Genomic DNA, 18601 nt, shown 5'->3' on the forward strand with positions numbered 1-18601 from the left:
TTGATGCAATACAGACTAATATTTTAATAAGAATAAGCTTCATTTCTTTGTTTAATCCCAAATAAAATAATTCCCTCAACCGGCCCCCACCAACCAAATTGCACACCAGACGATCTTTATATATGTCAGTAATGTCACAAAAGGAGAATGCTTGTTATTATGAAAGCTTGTAATTCGTATAGGAATGTATTGGCAATAAAACACATTGACAGAAATGTTATTCAAAGTATATAATTTGATTTTATTACTTTCAAATAGTTGTTATTTTATCACAAACCGTGATTAATTAATTAATTGATTATGCAGAATGACAAGTCTGCTAACTGTGCAATTACGATTCAGCCAATTCTGTAAAGCTTGGAAAGTTTTGTACAGATGTTTTTACATGTTCTCAACTTCTCCTAGTACAGTACTGTAAAATAGCATTTTCAAATTAATATTTTCTAAAGGGTATGCCTCTTTATTCCGTGCATTTGAAATTTCCTGGCCTCTTCTTTCCTCTCTAAAAATATTTTAGGGAGAAATATTAGAATCAAAACCAAAATAAAAGGTTCTGACACTAAATAAAATATACTTTTTATACCAGAATGGCTTCCAAAGTGTGTGACAATTGCCACATCTTTATATCCAACTGCCTTTCAAACTGAAAACTGACAAAAACACTATAACAAGTTGATCGTTTCATTAGATAAAACAAACCAAGCTTACTGATACATCCTTACACAGATAACAGAATTGTGAGAAGCAATCTGAATATGTATCCAAAAATCACATTTTACTGTTCAACATCCCAAATGAAGTGTTCAATTCTTTTATCACAACTTGATAATCAATAACATGTGACCTTCTGATACAATCTTCATTGTGAGATGGGGCATCAAATGTAAATGTATTGTCTTTCTTTTCCGCAGGTGTTTTGTAGCTGTGCAAAATGGAACAAATATACACATAAACATGTATTCTAAATATCATTGGGATCCCATCGTTAATAAGATTTCATAATTTGTGGATGCACTGACAAAAACAAAAGAACAAACTGAAAATCCATGGTAACAAATTGAATGCACTGGTGCAACAATTACACCAAATAGCCTATGAAGATACTCAGTCTAGCTTGCGGTAATAAAAAAAAACAAGTCAGGTGTGTTTACAAACACAAATGCCCCGCAACCGTGACTGTTTCCATGACATAACACCACTCTAACATCAACTTACATGTACCTTGGTCAAATGGAACGTTCATTGACAGCATTAGTGTCTTCTGTAGGTTTTATATGAATTAATCCCTAATCCCTATGATCTCAGAATAAATACAAGATTTCTATTGTTTCAGCCACTGTGACCTTGACCCTTGACCTTTCGACCCCCAATGCAAAAGGCTTCTTAGAATTGCCAAGGACAATCCACAAACCAAATTTGAAGTTCATACGTAAAGTATTTCTCAAGTTATCGCGCTGACAAAATTTCTATTGTTTCAGCCACTGTGACCTTGACCCTTGACCTTTTGGCCCCAAATGCAAAAGGCTTCTTAGAATTGCCAAGGACAATCCACAAACCAAATTTGAAGTTCATACGTAAAGTATTTCTCAAGTTATCGCGCTGACAAAATTTCTATTGTTTCAGCCACTGTGACCTTGAACCTTGACCTTTCGGCCCCAAATGCAAAAGGCTTCTTAGGATTACCAAGGACAATCCACAAACCAAATTTGAAGTTCATATGTAAAGTATTTCTCAAGTTATCGCGCTGACAAAATTTCTATTGTTTCAGCCACTGTGACCTTGACCCTTGACCTTTAGGCCCCAAATGCAAAAGGCTTCTTAGGATTACCAAGGACAATCCACAAACCAAATTTGAAGTTCATATGTAAAGTATTTCTCAAGTTATCGCGCTGACAAAATTTCTATTGTTTCAGCCACTGTGACCTTGACCCTTGACCTTTCGGCCCCAAATGCAAAAGGCTTCTTAGGATTACCAAGGACAATCCACAAACCAAATTTGAAGTTCATATGTAAAGTATTTCTCAAGTTATCGCGCTGACAAGATTTGTCCGGACACACACACCCACCCACACGGTCGTTTTTTGCTATGCTTCCGAGGATTGGCTTTGTGTTTTCCTTTGTCCCTGTAATATAACACTCTCCCATAGACTAAGCACACAAACCTGCGTTCGAGGACAATAGGCACCTTCCTTCGAGGATCAATGGCCCCTTTGTGCTCCTTTTGTTGTCTGTCCTCAGGCGTAATGCCATGCAGGAACACCCACACACACACCCACACACCCACCCACCCACCCACCCACGGAAGGACAAGGCGGAAACAGTATGCCCCTTCGGCTTCGCCGCGGGGCATAAAAATAGAATTGCATGCTGAGAAAACTTCTTTTACAGTGGAGCATTCGGAACTTAAACCCAAAGGTGACAACTTAACAGCAATAAATCATATTCTTTAAGTGGTCTTCATGAACTGAGGATTTAAAAAACTTGAAACTTTTATTTAGAACAAAATGTTGGTGAACATTACAGCAGCCACTAAATCCAGTGCAAGTTCTTCCACAGTGTAGTCTCTGTATCAGTTCTGTGCGCCAACCAGAGAGGGCGCTTATTTACCATCTTCAAGATGGTAAAGATGCTAGGGGGTTGGGAAAATTCGGAATAAAATAAGTTGTGTCTTTGTGCAATAGGCACGGGCACAAAGCCTTACACACATTTACTTGTAGGGAAGACCTTTGTTTCCCTTCTTTTGTTTTCCTTTGTTCCTATTAAAAAACTCCATAGTGTTTCCCTTATGGGGTGGATCGATTTCTAAAGACTTCCTTATGGGGTCTATTGTTCTATTCAGTATTGTGTTTTCTACCCCATAAGGAAACCTGTACATGTACATGTTCTCTTGTTTTACTACACTCTCGAGGACAATGCTTTGTGTTTCTCTGTGTCCCTGTAATATAACACTCTCCCATAGACTAAGCACACAAACTTACTACAGAGGACCGTTTCCAGCAAAAGACCCAACTCCTGAGGACTGAAAGGATCTGTTGTTCTCCCTTTGTGTGTCGGTCCTCGGGGGTTATGTAGAACACGTACACACATGCGGGAAAGCAGTGTGCCCCTCCTAGTCCTAATGGGGCTCTCTTGAGTGCCATCTACTGTGTTAGCATGGAGTTCAATTTGCTCTATATCTCAATAACATTTCATTTTGTTTTTAAACCCCTGTCTTTATTGACCCTCTTCCCCGTCGTCATAGTCTAACTCAATCCCCGAACTGTCTGAATCCTTTATCTGCACCCGCACCAGACCACTCAGGAATGCATAGCTGGCCATGGCAGTCAACGCTACCACTGCAAACAGAACCTGATTGCGTCGCTTGTGGGGATCGTCAAAGAGATCGTCCGTCGGTTTCTTGGAAGAATTTGCCTCAGAATCTGAATGGGATGAGAAAACAAAGAAGGCATTTAACCCATTAGCAGCTGTGCTATATTGTATAACATTGTATTTATTGCCTGGTGCATCGATAAACCATAACGTGCTCCATCTGGCAGTATTGGGGCAGTATAGGGAGTAACTGGAAGGGCAGTTTAGGGCAGTACAAGGACTAACAGATGAACCCTTCAGACACTGTAGCGACCGAAACTGCCTGTTAAACACAATGTAATACAATGTAGTACAGGCGTTAATGGGTTAAGCTCTCACTTCAAATAGTCAAATTTGGAGCTGAGAAACTGAATCTTCAATTACCACGAATTAGGCCCCCCCCCCCCCCCAAAGTCTCCGGTTTCTGGTATGCGCGCGCGTCGCCGTAGCCATGCGCGTCGGCAAAATGAACAAGTTTTTTTTTCAATGCAAGAAGATGTCTCAAAACTGCCAAACTCACTGGTTTGACTGGAATCCTGCTGCTGCACAATTTTAACATGTTTTTAGATGGGGTTACGATTGAGTATAAGCTTTATGTGGCCTCTCTGGACTCCCATATATTTTGCACTAAATTTACATGTAGTAGGGCACCATTTGCAGTCATCAGCCGACATTTGAAGAAAAAAACAAGTAAAAAAAAAAAAGCCGCGACGCCACACCACTTTTGGGGCAAGCCCCATACCAGAAACCAGAGACTTTGGGGGGGGGGGGGGCCCTTAAGCCTTGTTGAATTTTAAAAAAGGATTGGTTCAACACGACATGAAAATGTCGCATGAATGCATATAGCTTTCAAAATGTTTATTCATTTTTTTGATTTTTTTTTTAGATTTTACACTGGATGCATGCAGACAGGTCAGTGTGTTACATGTTTTATTTTCAAACAAACATAGTGAGCAGTTGGACAGTGCGAAAAAGGGGGGAATGTAAGTGTGTAGATATTTTTCTACGGGTTTACAATGAAAGACTTCCTTTTGAGGGATTTTTTGGATTTGTTTAGGGTTTGGCTTGAGAACCTTTTGGCAGGTGCTCTTGTGCCTTCACTTGGTTTTTGATATTCAATCAGTGGTTTGTGATAAATCCAATAACTGTCATCGGCCTCAGCTTAATATCCTTTTGCAGATAAGATTGCCAGCAATAATCACTTCGTGGCCGCACTGTGGTCAGGCTAACATTACACTTGAACTCTAGATCTAAACACGGTATCGTACCTTGAAGTTCATCAGGGAAGTACCTTAGCAGAATCCGGGTGCAGAACCTGCAGAGATTATCCGTTGCTTTCAGGTGTGTCTGTAATTGATTGCTGGGAAGAGGGGCCCGTAGTAACGGAGCAAGATAGCTGAAAATCAAGGCATCTAGGGAGGTAGGTCTGGGAATGTTAAATGAGAAAAGAGGAAGATGAGTAAGACTTGAGGGCAATGAAGAAAAGTAGTGAGTAAAATCTGTCATGAGCAAATATGGCCCATCAGGCTGGGGTTTATGCCCAGTTTCCTTGACATGAAATGACTGAAAATGTTTCTGTTCACCCTGGATGAGATGCCAGTCCATCACAGGTTACTTCCCAGCTAATGCCGGTACCCATTGATACTCCTGGGAGGAGAGAGGCAAGTGGAGGTGAAGTAGCTTGCCCATGGACACAACACATAGCCAGCAGCTGGATTCAAACCCCTGTACAGGCCTTTTATTATTTTTATCACTAGACAAATCTTGGGGTTGATGCGTGGTTGACGCAGGGTTAAAAACATGCATTGTTTCACAATTGAGTATTTTCAACCCTGCGCCAACCCTGCGTAAACTCCGAGATTGATTTCGCCCAGGTTGAGCTCAACCCTGCTCCTGCCCAGGGTTGAGATTTTCAACCCGGGTTGAAACTCTTGCCAGGGTTTCAAACAATAGTAACCGAACAAACTTAAGTTCGGTTTGCATCAAACAAGTGTGAAGCGATGCGGGGCTGAATGCGGAGTTGCAAAAAATTTAAAAATCGACCCGGGGCAGCACTAGGTTTGCCCAGGGTTGAGTTCAACCCGGTTGAGAAGCTCTAGTGTGACACAGCCTAGACGCTCTGATCATGAGTCACGAACCTTCACCACTAGGCCACATGAGGTGTTACAAATTGTTTATGATCACATCTGAGAGTAGAAGGAAAAGATGATCAGTTATACTTACACGGGGCCAAAGAAGAAGTCTTCATCACCGAGTCTTTCAGATAGTAGATTCAGACATTCTTTAGCATCACTGTAAACCTAGACGTTCAATCAACACATTGTTAGTAATTGTTCTGCAGTGACGGCAAGTTCTACTTTAGTACATCCAGGGCTGAAAATTTACATTTTATTGGAACTTGAGCCTCATTTTTTCCTGTTTTGTGAACAATTTGGTTGTCAATTGTCTTATTTGTGCAAATCTATCTATGAACCTGAACTTTTGTGTCTTCTCTGATCTGCCTAAAATACAAGATTAGTTTTGCATTTGTTACTAATTGTGGAGCATGACTCACCCATGCCCATGACCTCATAAAAAGTCCCGCTTTGGAAAATCTGTGTGGGCAGAGACACAGTAGGACAAACAATGCCATATTTCAATAATTTGCATAACCATTAGCACCAAAGGTCTGTGCATTCTGTGTTTCATAACCACAATCTTCAAGGGGCTTTGCACTGACCTGTTTTTCACAAATTTTGACTTTTTTGTATATTATGGAAAAAACTCCATATTTTTGTGTTTTCATTTTTGTTTTGCAGTGGTAACATAGGAGTAGAACCATTCTTATAGTCCCACCCGAGTGATTTTTCCAGCTTTCACTTGGGAGGTATACATTGTTTATACGTCGGCGAAGGGCAAAACCTAATATTGATTTACATCACCTCGACGTAAAATTCCATCTTATGAATAGTTAAATGTGGTACGCTGCTATGTACATCCGATTCCAGCCAGCCAACCGATCCCGTTAGCTTGGTGGTCGAGTGGTAAGACGTCTGCACTAGAAAGCAGGAGGTCGTGGGTTGGAGTCCCACCCGAATGATTTTTCCAACTTTCACGCGGGAGGTAACGCACTGAGTATACAGTGTTCATACTTTGGTGAAGGGCAAAACCTAATATTGATTTATATCACCCCGACGCAAAATTCAATCTTATGAAAAGTTAAATGCGGTACCCGCTGCTATGTACATCAGATTCGAACCATCCAACCGATCCCGTAAGCTCGGTGGTCGATTGGTAAGACGTCTGCTCTAGAAAGCAGGAGGTCGTGGGTTCGAGTCCCACCCGAGTGATTTTTCCAACTTTCACTCGGGAGGTAACACACTGAGTATACAGTGTTTATACTTCGGTGAAGGGCTAAACCTAATATCGATTTACATCACCCCGACGCAAAATTCAATCTTATGAATAGAACCATTCTTGTTTCGTCGTATACTTACCCTACTTGTAACTTCTTGTGGTTCCATATGATCCCCTCCCCTGATGATGTCAACTCGACTCTCAGCAGCTCGTTTCAACTGACCAGGAACGAAGTAGTTCAAGGGGAAATGCAAGGCTTTGGCGTACCACGGCCGCGTCAGCTCCACAAAGTTTTTAGCATCAACCCACCACACGTGAAGCTTAAAAAAAGTGCAGAAAAAAAGCAGCCGTAAATGTATAATTAACTGTGTCCCATTTAAGTTTCTTTGTTTATAGTTAAAAAGATTTTCAGGACCTACAAGTTTCCATATTCGTGTGCAACACCCCGATCGTATCTTGGTACAAAAGCTTCAGTATTACAGCTGCATCAACATCAAAAGTTGTCAAAAATGAAGCGGTTTTTGCTCCTAACTTGATGGTTTTGGTGTTTTACTGTTGGATCAGTTCATGACGGTCGATTTATGAGTACATGTATATATTACGTTAAAATGTCTTTAACCCTAACTCCCTAGGCATTTTTGCTAGGATGCAACCTCAATCTTGCAAAATCTTCCAACTGCCTCCATCTAAAAATTGCATACAGCCTCAATCCTGCAAAATCCTCCGTTATTTCTTGAATGTGGTCCTTGCAGGGGTGACCACTGCCTCAATCCTGCAAAATCCTCCAGCAATCACTGTCAATATGGTGAGGCAGAGCCAGTGACATCCTGCAGCAGTGCGGAGGAGTTTCAAGCATAATCTAGGCCTAAATTTATGCACTGCTGAGCACAAACAACACAAGGTCCGGCCCAAGGCCTGGACACAGTGCATCCTCCAAGATCAGCCACACATTTTTGCCATCTAGCCTCAATCCTGCCAAATCTTCCATTTTGCAAAGAGGATTTGGGATGGTTAGGGTTAATGAGCAACTTTTTAGATTGATATTTTGCACAGCAAACTCCTTAACTCTACAGTGTGTGCCTGTGGTGACATCACAGCAGCAGCACACTGGCAGGAAACAGCATCTGGAACATTTCAAATGTTGAAGTAAATGTCCTCAAGGGGGTGTCACATTATTGTCACGCAGTTCAGAGGAATTGACATTTTCAAAAAATATGTTCCACGGTAAAAGTCATGCCATGGACCGTGCAATTTTTGAGGTAGGGTAGAGCACTTACAAGTCCAGGCAGGTACTTCTCCTCCATGAGTGCCTTAAATGCCAAGATGTCTGCTCGTTGTTGGTCGGTCAAGTCGCCATCCAAGTTGGCTTGATTCTCCTTCAGGTACTGAATGGCTTCAGTGTCTGACCGGAGGACATCTTCAGCAGCTTGAAATATTGGAAAATGAGCTGTCAAAAAAAAGAAAAAAGACACCCATCAAAATAAATACATAGGATGGAAACCATCACTTTGAAAATAGACAAAGTGTTTTTTAACAAAAATGAACCTAGATCACACAACTCTGACTTTTGCTTACTTTAGTTCTCTATGTGTTTTCTTTTAATTATTTCAAATATGTGATTAAATTCAATGTCATAATGAGTGATGAATTACACGTAGCAGGGTCTGATCTAGCTTTTAGGAAACGCATGGAGACAGGAGATTAGTATTTGTTGTCCATTTTGGAATAAATAAGCATTTGATCACTTGCAACAGGTTTTTTTCCTCCAACTATTCGAAACTCGCCGATCAAATTAACTTCATGCCATGCTAATCAAAAGTTGCATGCAAAGCGCTCCAGTTAAAATTTGTGTGCGGCGTGGTAGTTTTTCTCTCTCGAATATTCGAACCGGTTAGAAACCATTGGAATATTCGATCGATGATCAAATATTCGAATATGTGGTATATACGTGACAGCCCAAGATATTCGAATGGAGGAGTGTCCCTCCTATATAGGGGGGCCCCGCCTGCATTCTGATTTTTGTTAAGGTGGGTTGGGGCGGGGGTTTGAAATTGGGCAAAATCAATAACTCATTACTCTAACTGTACTGAACCCACCAAAATCCAATTTCCTAATTGTTGGTAAATCCATACGCAAGCTAAGACGCCAGTATTAAAATCCACAAGCTGGCAACTTTTATTTTGATCTCTCAAGTCAATATTGGACCTTTCCCTCTCCCCGAAACTTTCAATATCTTTGAATCCTGTTTGATTCGGTACAATGTCTGGAAGTACCCTGGTGTAATGGGCGTTAGACAGGACACTTCACTTGATTTCTTGCAAATGCCTCAAGTAAAGTCATTCCCATCACAGAGAGCAACAAGGTTTTATCGGTACACATACATGTAAGTTCGTGTGTGTCTGTTAAATGTATAGTGTACCTACCGGTAAGATTGCGCCACCAAAATCTGTTCTTGTGAACCTTCAGATTAATACCAGCAATCTGGGCATAAGTCTATTAAAGGGAAAATACAACATTTGCAAACATCAAAAAAAAAAACTATTAAAGGGAAAATACAACATTTGCAAACATCAAAAAAATAAAACTACCAAATCTTTTGAAATACCTTGCTGGACTGTTAGTGAATGACAGTGTAAAGCATCCTGTAAAATCATGGCACCTGGTATACTGTCATTTTCAAGAAAAGTGGTATTTTTGTATCAATTTCCAATGCTGATCGGCCGATCAGAGTTGGAAAAAACTGGCTTTTTTTCAAATACTGGCCCCAATTGACCATCGCACTTGTTTGCAATCGATTACAAACCTATGAACGGGTACGAGCCAGCTAGACTGGTTCCCTGACCTTACAATTCCCCATATGTAAACTGCTCTGTTTCTTCTTATATGGAGTCAGGGAACCAGACTACAGGAAAATGATTGTTTTTCTCGGTTTTTATAGCATTTTCGAACCCAAAACCTCAAAAAAGTCAGTGTAACTATATTTGCTATATATTTCCAACCCCACAGTTCCATCCATTTCTGAAAATTACAGCAAAAGCAAATGATGTATATTCCCTTTAAATGGAAATAAAAAAATAGAATATTACTATCTATTTCAAGGATGACTTTCGAAGTGGAAGAGAGCAAATTATTTGGCCTTTCAAACAACAAAACAAAATTTAGACAAAATTCAAAAAAGAAAAATCATATTTTGTACTTGGCCTGTTATGTCATGTATGTTGTGAGTCAGTGTGAACATTAGGAAAGTGAAATGACTGGGAAACTGTTTGTACTTTTGGACAATTTTGGGACAAAAAGTCTCAAAATTTCCTCAGAAATTACATCCAAATTAAACATCAATAATGTCAAAATTTTCATGTGCGAAATATTCCCATATCTGGCCATCACTTGTCACCCTGTGCACAAACCCTATGGGACTGGTCTGAAAATGTTTAAGTGTTTTCTAAGAAAACATTAAAAAATTGTCCCTGCTAAGTTTGACTTTTTAGGATATAATATCATTTTCTGATGGCTGAAAGGTCATTTAAAGGAAAAATTACTGATTGCCAGATATGGGAATCTTTCCTACTTGGGTTAAAATTAATACACTGCAAGTGTTTGAAACCAGGTATTGTCTGATTGTGCTATAGCTCCATGGTCATACTAGGCTAACTGAAAAGAAAATGAAAGATAACATGTTGATCATCATTTTTCTGTGCAGCCTGAACACCTGTGAGAGTTCTGCTTAGGCCCTAGTTAGTACTCTGCTGAGACAGACCATGGACAGACTGAGTATTTTTTTAACAGAATTTTGGGAAAAAATATTGCCCAAAATTAACAAACACCCGACGCCACTTTTTTCCCCCTAAATTTATGGGCCTGTCATCTCAATAAAGCCTGGGTCAGTCAATTCATTGCAAAAATGTTGAAAAGACACTAATCTGGGACTGGGAAACATTTCCAATTTTTATACTTAGAAAATGTTCTCGACTCTCCATAAACTTTGTACACAACCATTGTAGTGGCGTCAGGTTGCAACATTTTCCGGCGGTTAGCATGGTTAGGGGTGCAGGGTGGCGCCCTCCATTATTGCCAAGGCGGGTAGAAAACGATCACCGATTCGAGTTCGACGAATCTCACTAAAAACGGATACAAGGTTACTTGAATTATTGAGTATTTCTCTATTTGAAAAGCTGCTATCTTACTAAAACATTAAGGCACTTGACATCGACGGAAGGTAACCCCCAGTCCCCTTTCCAACAGTCGAAATCCATCGCTTTCCTTGGCCCATCATTCACACCGTTGCTGTCCATGCTTGCCGCCATCTTGGTCAACTTTGACCTTTCAGTTTCACCGGGTATAGCTAGCCGCGTTGAAATACTTGGCTTCGACTAGGCATGGCAGTATAACACACGTTTGTATGGGAAGTGGCTTCAGCAAAATCCATAGGCGCATGTATTTTCAAAGCCGTACAGTAACAGCAAGTATTAAATTCGGCAGTGGGACTAGCTTGTACAAGTTTTGACTCGTGCCAGAACTGCTGTAAGTGCAAGTGTAAGTTAGCTCTCTTTCTCAGTTAATCTATTCTTGTGGTCATTCTTAATTTTATGGAAAGAATGGCCCCCTAAAAGCCATCTACACGCCACTTCTTTGGTTGTGTACGGAGAGTCAAGTGCATTTTCAAACTGTCAATGACTGTTTCTCATCTCAGACTCAGTCCCACTCCCCGGCCTAGCCCCATAAATGTGGCCAATTTACTGGACTACCTGCATGACCTCCGTAAATAAAGGCCACACTTCCACCATGTACAAAAACATGTAGAACTTTGTCAAATTTTGATTTTCACATTTTAGGCTTAGTTTGTAGTTTATTTTTGCTTTAGAAGCATACTCACCCTCTTTATACTACTACTTTATTACTACTACTAGGCTAATCAGAAAGTGCTGCCTTTTTCAGATGTCTATTTTTTGTGAAATTTCCAGATACGTTTGCAAACGTCTGCGTATCAAAATTTCAACATGAAACATTTGAGTGCACAATATCTGACAAAGTTCGACATGTTTTTGTACACGATGGAAGTGTGGCCTTTATTTACGGAGGTAGTCCAGTAAATTGGCCACATTTATCGGGCTACTCCCGGCCCAGATTCATGTCTTTTCAGCATTTTTGCAATGGCTGACCTTCATTGAGATACAATGGCTATGCTTTTATATAGATCATAGAGCAAGATTAAACCTGAGCTGAGGAGTGCCAGACAGAGACAGCTAATCCTATGACCACAAATAAACCACAATGTGGCAACAACACCATGACAGCCATTCATATTCATATTTGGCCAGTCACTGTCACTGCACACAGTTACTTGCAAATATTCATCAAACACCACACCTGGCCCACCCACCAGCACAGCAGTGCAGTAGGATAACTGTGTTAACCACCTTTATAGTCAATCACAAGGCTGCTACTAAAGTACTAGCAGCCTTGTAAGGCCATTCTATTGTAGAATAGATCTCAAATTTGAGTGCACAATATCTGAGACCATTGTTGATTTTTTTTTTCGGGGAAATGCTTTTTACATTTGGTTTATTACTTTATTTTACTCCAAACATTACTGTATGATAATTCATGTCGTAAAAACTCCAAATTAGTTGATGCCAATTGCCTATATATCACTGCCTTGGTTTTGAAGTATAGTACATAAATGTATCCACAATGTTATTATTATTATTATTAATCATTTCTGGTAATGAAACCAAGGATTCCTCGAAAGCACCCTAGGCACTGTAGCTTGCAAGCCTGAAGAAACCTGTAGAGAGGAGACAATGAGAAGTTACAGTTTTAGAGGTGGGAGGAAAAGCCCAGAAGAATATTCTGGGGAAAAGCCACGGAATCAGGCAGGGACTGAAAACCCAATCCACATATTGGCCCAGGCGGGATTCGAACCCGGGTCACAGTGGTGAAAGGCAAGGAAACTACCACTACGCCAACCTGACTCCCCAAATATGTAATACATTTTTTCTGTTATAACCTTTTAAATTGTGTGTTTCTGCAGTCATCTAAGCATGGAATGGGGCCCACTGATATTGGCATTTGCACTCATTGCTGCCGCTTACCTGTACGGTTTCAATCTAAAGTCGACGAATACTGAGCCTAATGTCAGACAAGTGACATCAGCTGAGTCTCAGGTCCTGCAGGGATGGGATCAACAAATCCAAGAGCCAGCTGAAAGGGTCAAGCGTGTAGCCGTTGGGTAAGGAGTCAATATTTATATCGTAACCTGGATTTTTCTTGTCATATCAACTCCCAGACTGGGACCTGGAGTACTGAAAAACATACAGAATGAAATCAGGCCAACTTTACTCACTCTTTGGCTGACAACATTCTCCACAGTTTTCATGAGACAAAGACAAGGTCCTCAGTATTTTAACAAAAGAAAACATAGAAGACCCTGTTTTTGGCAGAGCACATCGCAAACGATCTAGACAAGCTAGAACTGATCTTACCGCAAACTTATCTTGTCTTAGTATTCACATGGTGCTACCGCAAACTTATCTTGTCTTAGTACTCGCATGGTGCTACCGCAAACTTATTTTGTCTTAGTATTCACATGGTGCTACCGCAAACTTATCTTGTCTTAGTATTCACATTGTGCTACCGCAAACTTATCTTGTCTTAGTATTCACATGGTGCTACCGCAAACTTATCTTGTCTTGGTATTCACATGGTGCTACCGCAAACTTATCTTGTCTTGGTATTCACATGGTGCTACCGCAAACTTATCTTGTCTTAACAAGCTAGACCGATAGAAATGTACACTTTATTGTCCTTTCTTCAGATTAAATGTCAACGCAGATTTGATAGTGTCTGCTACATCCCTTCTTGACAAGCTGGGTATCCAGCCAGCAGTAAGCCAAGACCACACGTTGCTGAACTCACTGAAGGACCTTCAAGAAAGCTTTGCCTTCTTCTTTGAGTCGGGGGCAGCTGCCGAGAGATACTTTGCCAATGGAGAGGTTTACAAGAGAATCATCGAGGAGGCTGACAAGCTGGAGCAAAAAGAGGTAGCAGGGATGTGGGTGTTCATCATCCGCTGAGTATACTGGTTTTTAAGTGCCTTGTTTCAGAGCCAAGCCAGGGCCATCAGATCACATGAGTTTAAGCTGCCCTTGCCATACAGTACTAATTTTCATTTTGATGTATGTATTGCAGTACAGCGTAGGAGGAAACGCAGCACTGATGGCTTACAAGATGGCAGAATTAACAGATGATGTCCAGGTAAGAATACATGCATCATGCTTGATTATCGATGAAGCCTATGTACCAAAACATGACAAACATTTGTTTTGTCAAGATGGAATGACCATCAATACTATACTGCGAACCAGTACGCGCACACGGTATGTCCCATACACAGGGCTCTCAAAAGTGATAAAAAAAGCGCCCTCTAGTGTTTGCGCACAGAGCCCATACCGCCGCAATGGCTTCACTGCACTTGTCTGGGACCAGGTGAATTAGGCGGACGACGAAATCCAAATGCGGTCTTGGAATAATACACATACTACACGTAGACTATGAAGGAAAGTAGATGGTGTGTGAAACTGTCTACGCACTGTGTGCACATGTATAAACAAGTTTCAAGTACAAAGTATACGCTACCACTTGTTACTTATTTGTGCAAAAACTCAAATCATCTTTGCATGGCAGCGGACACTTAACAGCAATGGCATTCAACTTGATGGGTCACTTGTGCCTGGAGTTAATTATAAAAATCTGCACTTTAAAAAAATCATTCACTCCAGTGAAAAGTAGCAGGTGAGGAACAATAACAAAGGAATTCATTTGAATAGCTTGTGAGTTGACCTTGGACCGTATGACTTATTTTTGACTCGTGATGACTTATGGTGCATTACACGTACCTTGATGATAACAACTGCCTAATAATAATTTATTAATAATTTGGGGAGGCTAATCATCCTTACTCGCAGCTGATATGCTGAATTACGAAGGACGCAGCTACAACGTGGTCGGGCCGCTGGCACGTATAAGAGGCCTATGGCTGCCGGCCACATCGACCCATACATGACCACGGAGCAAAGCCTGAGATCGAAAGTGTTTGGTTTTTCCGGAAAGAGGAAAACCGGAGTGCCCGGAGAAAAATCCTCGTTGCACAGGAGAGAACCAACGCACAACTCTACTCACATGTGATCCGCGGCCAGGCCATACAGGATGCGCGGCCAGGATTTGAACCGTGGTCGCCTTGGTGAGAGGCGAGCGCTTTACGCACAAGCCACCCATGCCACCCGAAATGTAATATTGCAATACTTTGTATTCTGCAGATTCTATTGATTGGCCCGATTGGGCCCAAGGTGCATTCACTCATGCCCAGTTCAGTCAATATCCACGAGACCAGTTTACGAGATACCGATGAAGTGCATCTGATCATGGAGTACGCCAAGGGGGAGAAGTGGGGGGCGTTAACCACGCCCATTGCAACCCGCTTCATCACATCGCACGACGTCGCTAATGCTGAACTGGATGGCTTAAATGTCTTCTCAAGCAGTGTCAAAGGTAGTGCCTGTCTGTCACATAATCCCAATTTTCAGAAATTTGTCTTTTAAAGCTACAGTCCATCATTTGCAGCTATTCAAAAAGTAACTGGCGTAATTATTGTTGAAAAACATACTTGGTTGATAGTAAGGGGACTAAACTCACTGTGAAATTATTTTGTATGGCATGCTGTCACTTTGAAGAAATCAACAAAAGAAGGCCTTTCCAATGGTGTGTCATAAGACGCACCGTTGGAATTTTCCATTAGTCATTCGTTTTTTTATTCGGCGAAGCGTACGAAAGTGTTGACAGACGCACATGCGCTCGTGGTTGCTATAATTCGTCGGATCGGTGCAGGACATTGCGTAGCAATCGGCTCAGTGCGAACGTGTCTCGGACGCTGAATTCCGGCCCAATTCGAAACATGATTCAGCAACTTTTGATTTGAAATTGAGATCCTAGAATGCTGTTTTTCTCGGAATATACAGCTGAAGCTGAGCTGAAACTTCATCAGGTTAGTTGTTCAGCACCCTTCTCTAGATTTTGAGCACTTTTGTTGCTTCAAACAAACAAAATGCAGAAATTACAAATGATGGACTATACCTATACTATTAAATCAATTATCTATCCATCTTACAATAAGTGTTGTAGTTGAGTCTGTCACAAGTCCAGTCACCGGTTAATTTCGAGTCCCACAACAAGTCCAGTCAAAAGTAGCAGGATGAACAATAACAAAGGAATGTTTTCATAACAGATCACATGAATAGCTTGTGACTAGAAATGAGATTGCATGACTAATGACTGACTTGTGATTGATATGTGAGGACTGTGACAGACTACAACACCGGAGAGGGTAAAGTGACTAGTCACTGTTCATCACTATTCATTTCAACAATAAAAATATCAGAAATCAAAGCAGGTTTTGATACCACAACACCCACCACTTTACCAATAAAGCTATCCATTACTATATAAAGAGTTTAATATTTGTATCCATTTAAAGAAAAAATCAAAAGTTGCACAGTTATGAAAACGTTTAGAACATGTACAGTATAACAACTCTTTCTAAGCTACATTTTTTTGTTTGTTGCATTCTTAAATGGTGTTTGACTATATGAAAGGCATCAAAACTGACTTCGAGGATATATCAGAGGATTATTTTAAAAGAAAACAAAATGGCGTCATATATATTTGCATTTCCCCACCCTCTTTCATTAACTTCTTTGTTCTGGGGCAAAATGGATAGTCTAAAGATCAGACATTCATGTGTGCAGAGCCACGGTCAAATGTCTGATATATCCTTACATGCAAATTCTATGAGACCCTGCCCGCCAACCAATTAAAGTCCACTTTACAAACTGTGATGTCATTTTGATCAGAAATGTGGACTAAGCTGTTTATTGGCCAATTTAGATGCCATGTTTTTGTTGTACAACAACGTTACCGAAGACCTGATAGAAGGCGCCCGCTGAATGGTCAGAATTTCGAGGTCAAGACGCAGTCTTATTTTGAATGATTAATCGCCGAATCTCATATATCATATCATATACCCTTGCAGTGCAATGGGATATTCCACAGACTACAAAACGATTGGGGCTACCGAATTAAGTCACTGAACAGATGAGCTGAAGAGTATTGACCTTTTTTTTCTCCCACAGAGTTTAATCCGGACGTGGTAATGTTCTCTGGTCTCCATCTTCTAGACTCTAGCAGTCAGTCCGAACAGCAGAACAAACTGTCTGCCTTGGTTACTGAGCTGAAGAAACTTCCCAAGAGTCTGCCTTTACATCTGGAGTTGGCCAGCATGGCTAATGAAGGACTAGTACAATTTATAGTTGCTCAGGTAAGAAGAATCGTGAAAATGAGTGACCATTGTTGCAGTTTTGCAGTTGAGTCAATTCACTAGTCTGGTCACAAGTCAATCACAAGTCACTTCACTAGTCTAGTCAGAAGTCAATCACATGTCAGTCCACTGATATCTGAATGAACTTGTTCCGGATTACACCATCATTTTTTTCTCTAAAAGTTAGAAATATGAAGCATCTGTGCTTTGCTGTAATACACATTTTAGAATGAATAGTAACCTGAACAGGTGACAAGGAATGTTGTGTTGTTTTTATAATTTTCCAATTTAAACTGATTGCCAAAAAAGATCCTTTCAGATTTGACAGATAGAATTTAATTTAGAACATGAAACTCTGTCATGGTTGCATTTTAATTGTGTACAAATATGTATGGACACAAAAAAAAGGACCTCTTTTTGTTACATTTGCCCCCCTTTCCACCAGTCTCTGCCTTTGATGCCATGCTATTGCATAACGTTTCAAAACTTGCATCTTTTCACAGGTTTTATCATCCGTGCATTCGTTGGGATTGAACGAGCAGGAACTTGGTCTGGTATCCCGCGCCAACAATGGGCCCCACCCGGACATCACAGCTGAGGAGTCTGGCTACATAGAAATAGGAGCCGTGGCCGATATCCTGTACTGGATCCTGACCTCGCTGGTCAAAGGTCAAAGTTCACTTCTGACCAGAGTGCATTTTCACTCATTGACATTTCATGTAGTGGCTACTCTACCGAACCAGTGGGACAACAGCGTATCGGCCGTGGGTGTCGGGGCACGCATAGCGGGCAGACAAGCGTGCGGGGACGTGCCCATACAACCATCAAAAGTAACTTTACGTATCCCCAAAGCATTTCCATTATCTGCGGACTATGCCCCGCTCAGGAAAACGGTTGTTATAGTAGACCCCAGTAACCCACTGATGACCTGGAAGAGAGGTCAAGTTACGTTTCATTTTAGTCCGGTGCTCGTTTGTAAGAAACCAGGAAAAACCGTTGGCCTTGGTGATGCGATATCAGCTACAGCAATGCTTTACACACAATACATGCAAAGACTATAGCCAAGAAAAAAATTCAATTTGTGGATTGTGTGTGGCTTTGAGGCTGAGTCAAGAAAAAATTCAGTGTCGTTTCCTGGCTGAATTTGTTTTTGTTTTTTTAATTTTAAAGCACAACTTTTTGAATCATTTAAGACATAAGTAACTCCATGTCTTGACGGGGGACTTTTTTTGATGCATTCAACAACCTATGAAATAAGGACAAGTGAAAATCACTTTCAGTGTTAGTATTGATGAAAGTGATACATTTTGTCGAAACTTGACATTTCCGGACAGTGGGTTGATTTTGTGTTACAGATTCAACACTTTTATTGTTTGACAATGTGTGGTCCGTGATTCTTTTACAGTGCACAGCAGGTGAGACGGGGCTTGTGTTACAGCCATCACTGATTAAGATTGAGATGTGAATTCTGAACTAATATTTACTCTTTTTTTCCCCTCAAATTCAAGAAGAGTGAGAGTCTAACCGTGAATAATTTTGACAAAGTTG

General features: G+C 40.8%; 2 protein-coding genes and 1 non-coding gene across 5 annotated transcripts; 2 read left to right on the forward strand and 1 right to left on the reverse strand.

Moving 5' to 3' along the window:
- Positions 1-2524: 2524 nt before the first annotated feature.
- LOC119744822 (metaxin-1-like) lies at positions 2525-11013 on the reverse strand. The gene is made up of 7 exons (XM_038220977.1): positions 10869-11013; positions 9108-9177; positions 7962-8131; positions 6825-7004; positions 5572-5648; positions 4617-4774; positions 2525-3419 (listed from the first exon to the last, which is right to left on the reverse strand). Exons 1-7 carry the CDS (start codon positions 10986-10988, stop codon positions 3214-3216), a joined length of 981 nt encoding a protein of 326 aa, XP_038076905.1. The 5' UTR covers positions 10989-11013; the 3' UTR covers positions 2525-3213.
- Trnas-aga lies at positions 6605-6677 on the forward strand. The gene has a single exon. It is a non-coding gene; the product is annotated as a tRNA-Ser (tRNA).
- LOC119744821 (ADP-dependent glucokinase-like) lies at positions 10714-18196 on the forward strand. 3 transcript variants are annotated; one of them, XM_038220976.1, is made up of 7 exons: positions 10714-10819; positions 12716-12913; positions 13499-13724; positions 13873-13938; positions 15000-15231; positions 16869-17053; positions 17557-18196. In XM_038220976.1, the coding sequence occupies exons 2-7, from the start codon at positions 12726-12728 to the stop codon at positions 18112-18114; spliced, it is 1455 nt and encodes a 484-aa protein (XP_038076904.1). In that variant the 5' UTR covers positions 10714-10819; positions 12716-12725; the 3' UTR covers positions 18115-18196. The 3 variants fall into 3 exon arrangements, with proteins under 3 accessions (XP_038076904.1, XP_038076901.1, XP_038076903.1); XM_038220973.1 differs by lacking the exon at positions 10714-10819 and adding an exon at positions 11092-11217; XM_038220975.1 differs by lacking the exon at positions 10714-10819 and adding an exon at positions 11134-11205.
- The last annotated feature ends 405 nt before the right edge of the window (positions 18197-18601 follow it).

This window comes from Patiria miniata, unplaced genomic scaffold (genome assembly GCF_015706575.1).
Source record: "Patiria miniata isolate m_02_andy unplaced genomic scaffold, ASM1570657v1 HiC_scaffold_7, whole genome shotgun sequence".
Lineage (NCBI taxonomy): Eukaryota > Metazoa > Echinodermata > Asteroidea > Valvatida > Asterinidae > Patiria > Patiria miniata.

What these genes read in the sequence shown, in the direction of transcription:
- LOC119744822 (XM_038220977.1), bottom strand. Translation starts at nt 10,988, where the DNA reads ATGGCGGCAAGCATGGACAGCAACGGTGTGAATGATGGGCCAAGGAAA. An exon ending in CACAAGAAGTTACAAGTAGG is followed by an intron (nt 5,649 to 6,824) that starts GTAAGTATACGA and finishes TTGAACGTCTAG; the next exon opens with GTTTACAGTGATGCTAAAGA. An exon ending in GACTTCTTCTTTGGCCCCGT is followed by an intron (nt 4,775 to 5,571) that starts GTAAGTATAACT and finishes TAACATTCCCAG; the next exon opens with ACCTACCTCCCTAGATGCCT.
- LOC119744821 (XM_038220976.1), top strand. Translation starts at nt 12,726, where the DNA reads ATGGAATGGGGCCCACTGATATTGGCATTTGCACTCATTGCTGCCGCT. An exon ending in GTCAAGCGTGTAGCCGTTGG is followed by an intron (nt 12,914 to 13,498) that starts GTAAGGAGTCAA and finishes TCCTTTCTTCAG; the next exon opens with ATTAAATGTCAACGCAGATT. An exon ending in TACAATTTATAGTTGCTCAG is followed by an intron (nt 17,054 to 17,556) that starts GTAAGAAGAATC and finishes ATCTTTTCACAG; the next exon opens with GTTTTATCATCCGTGCATTC.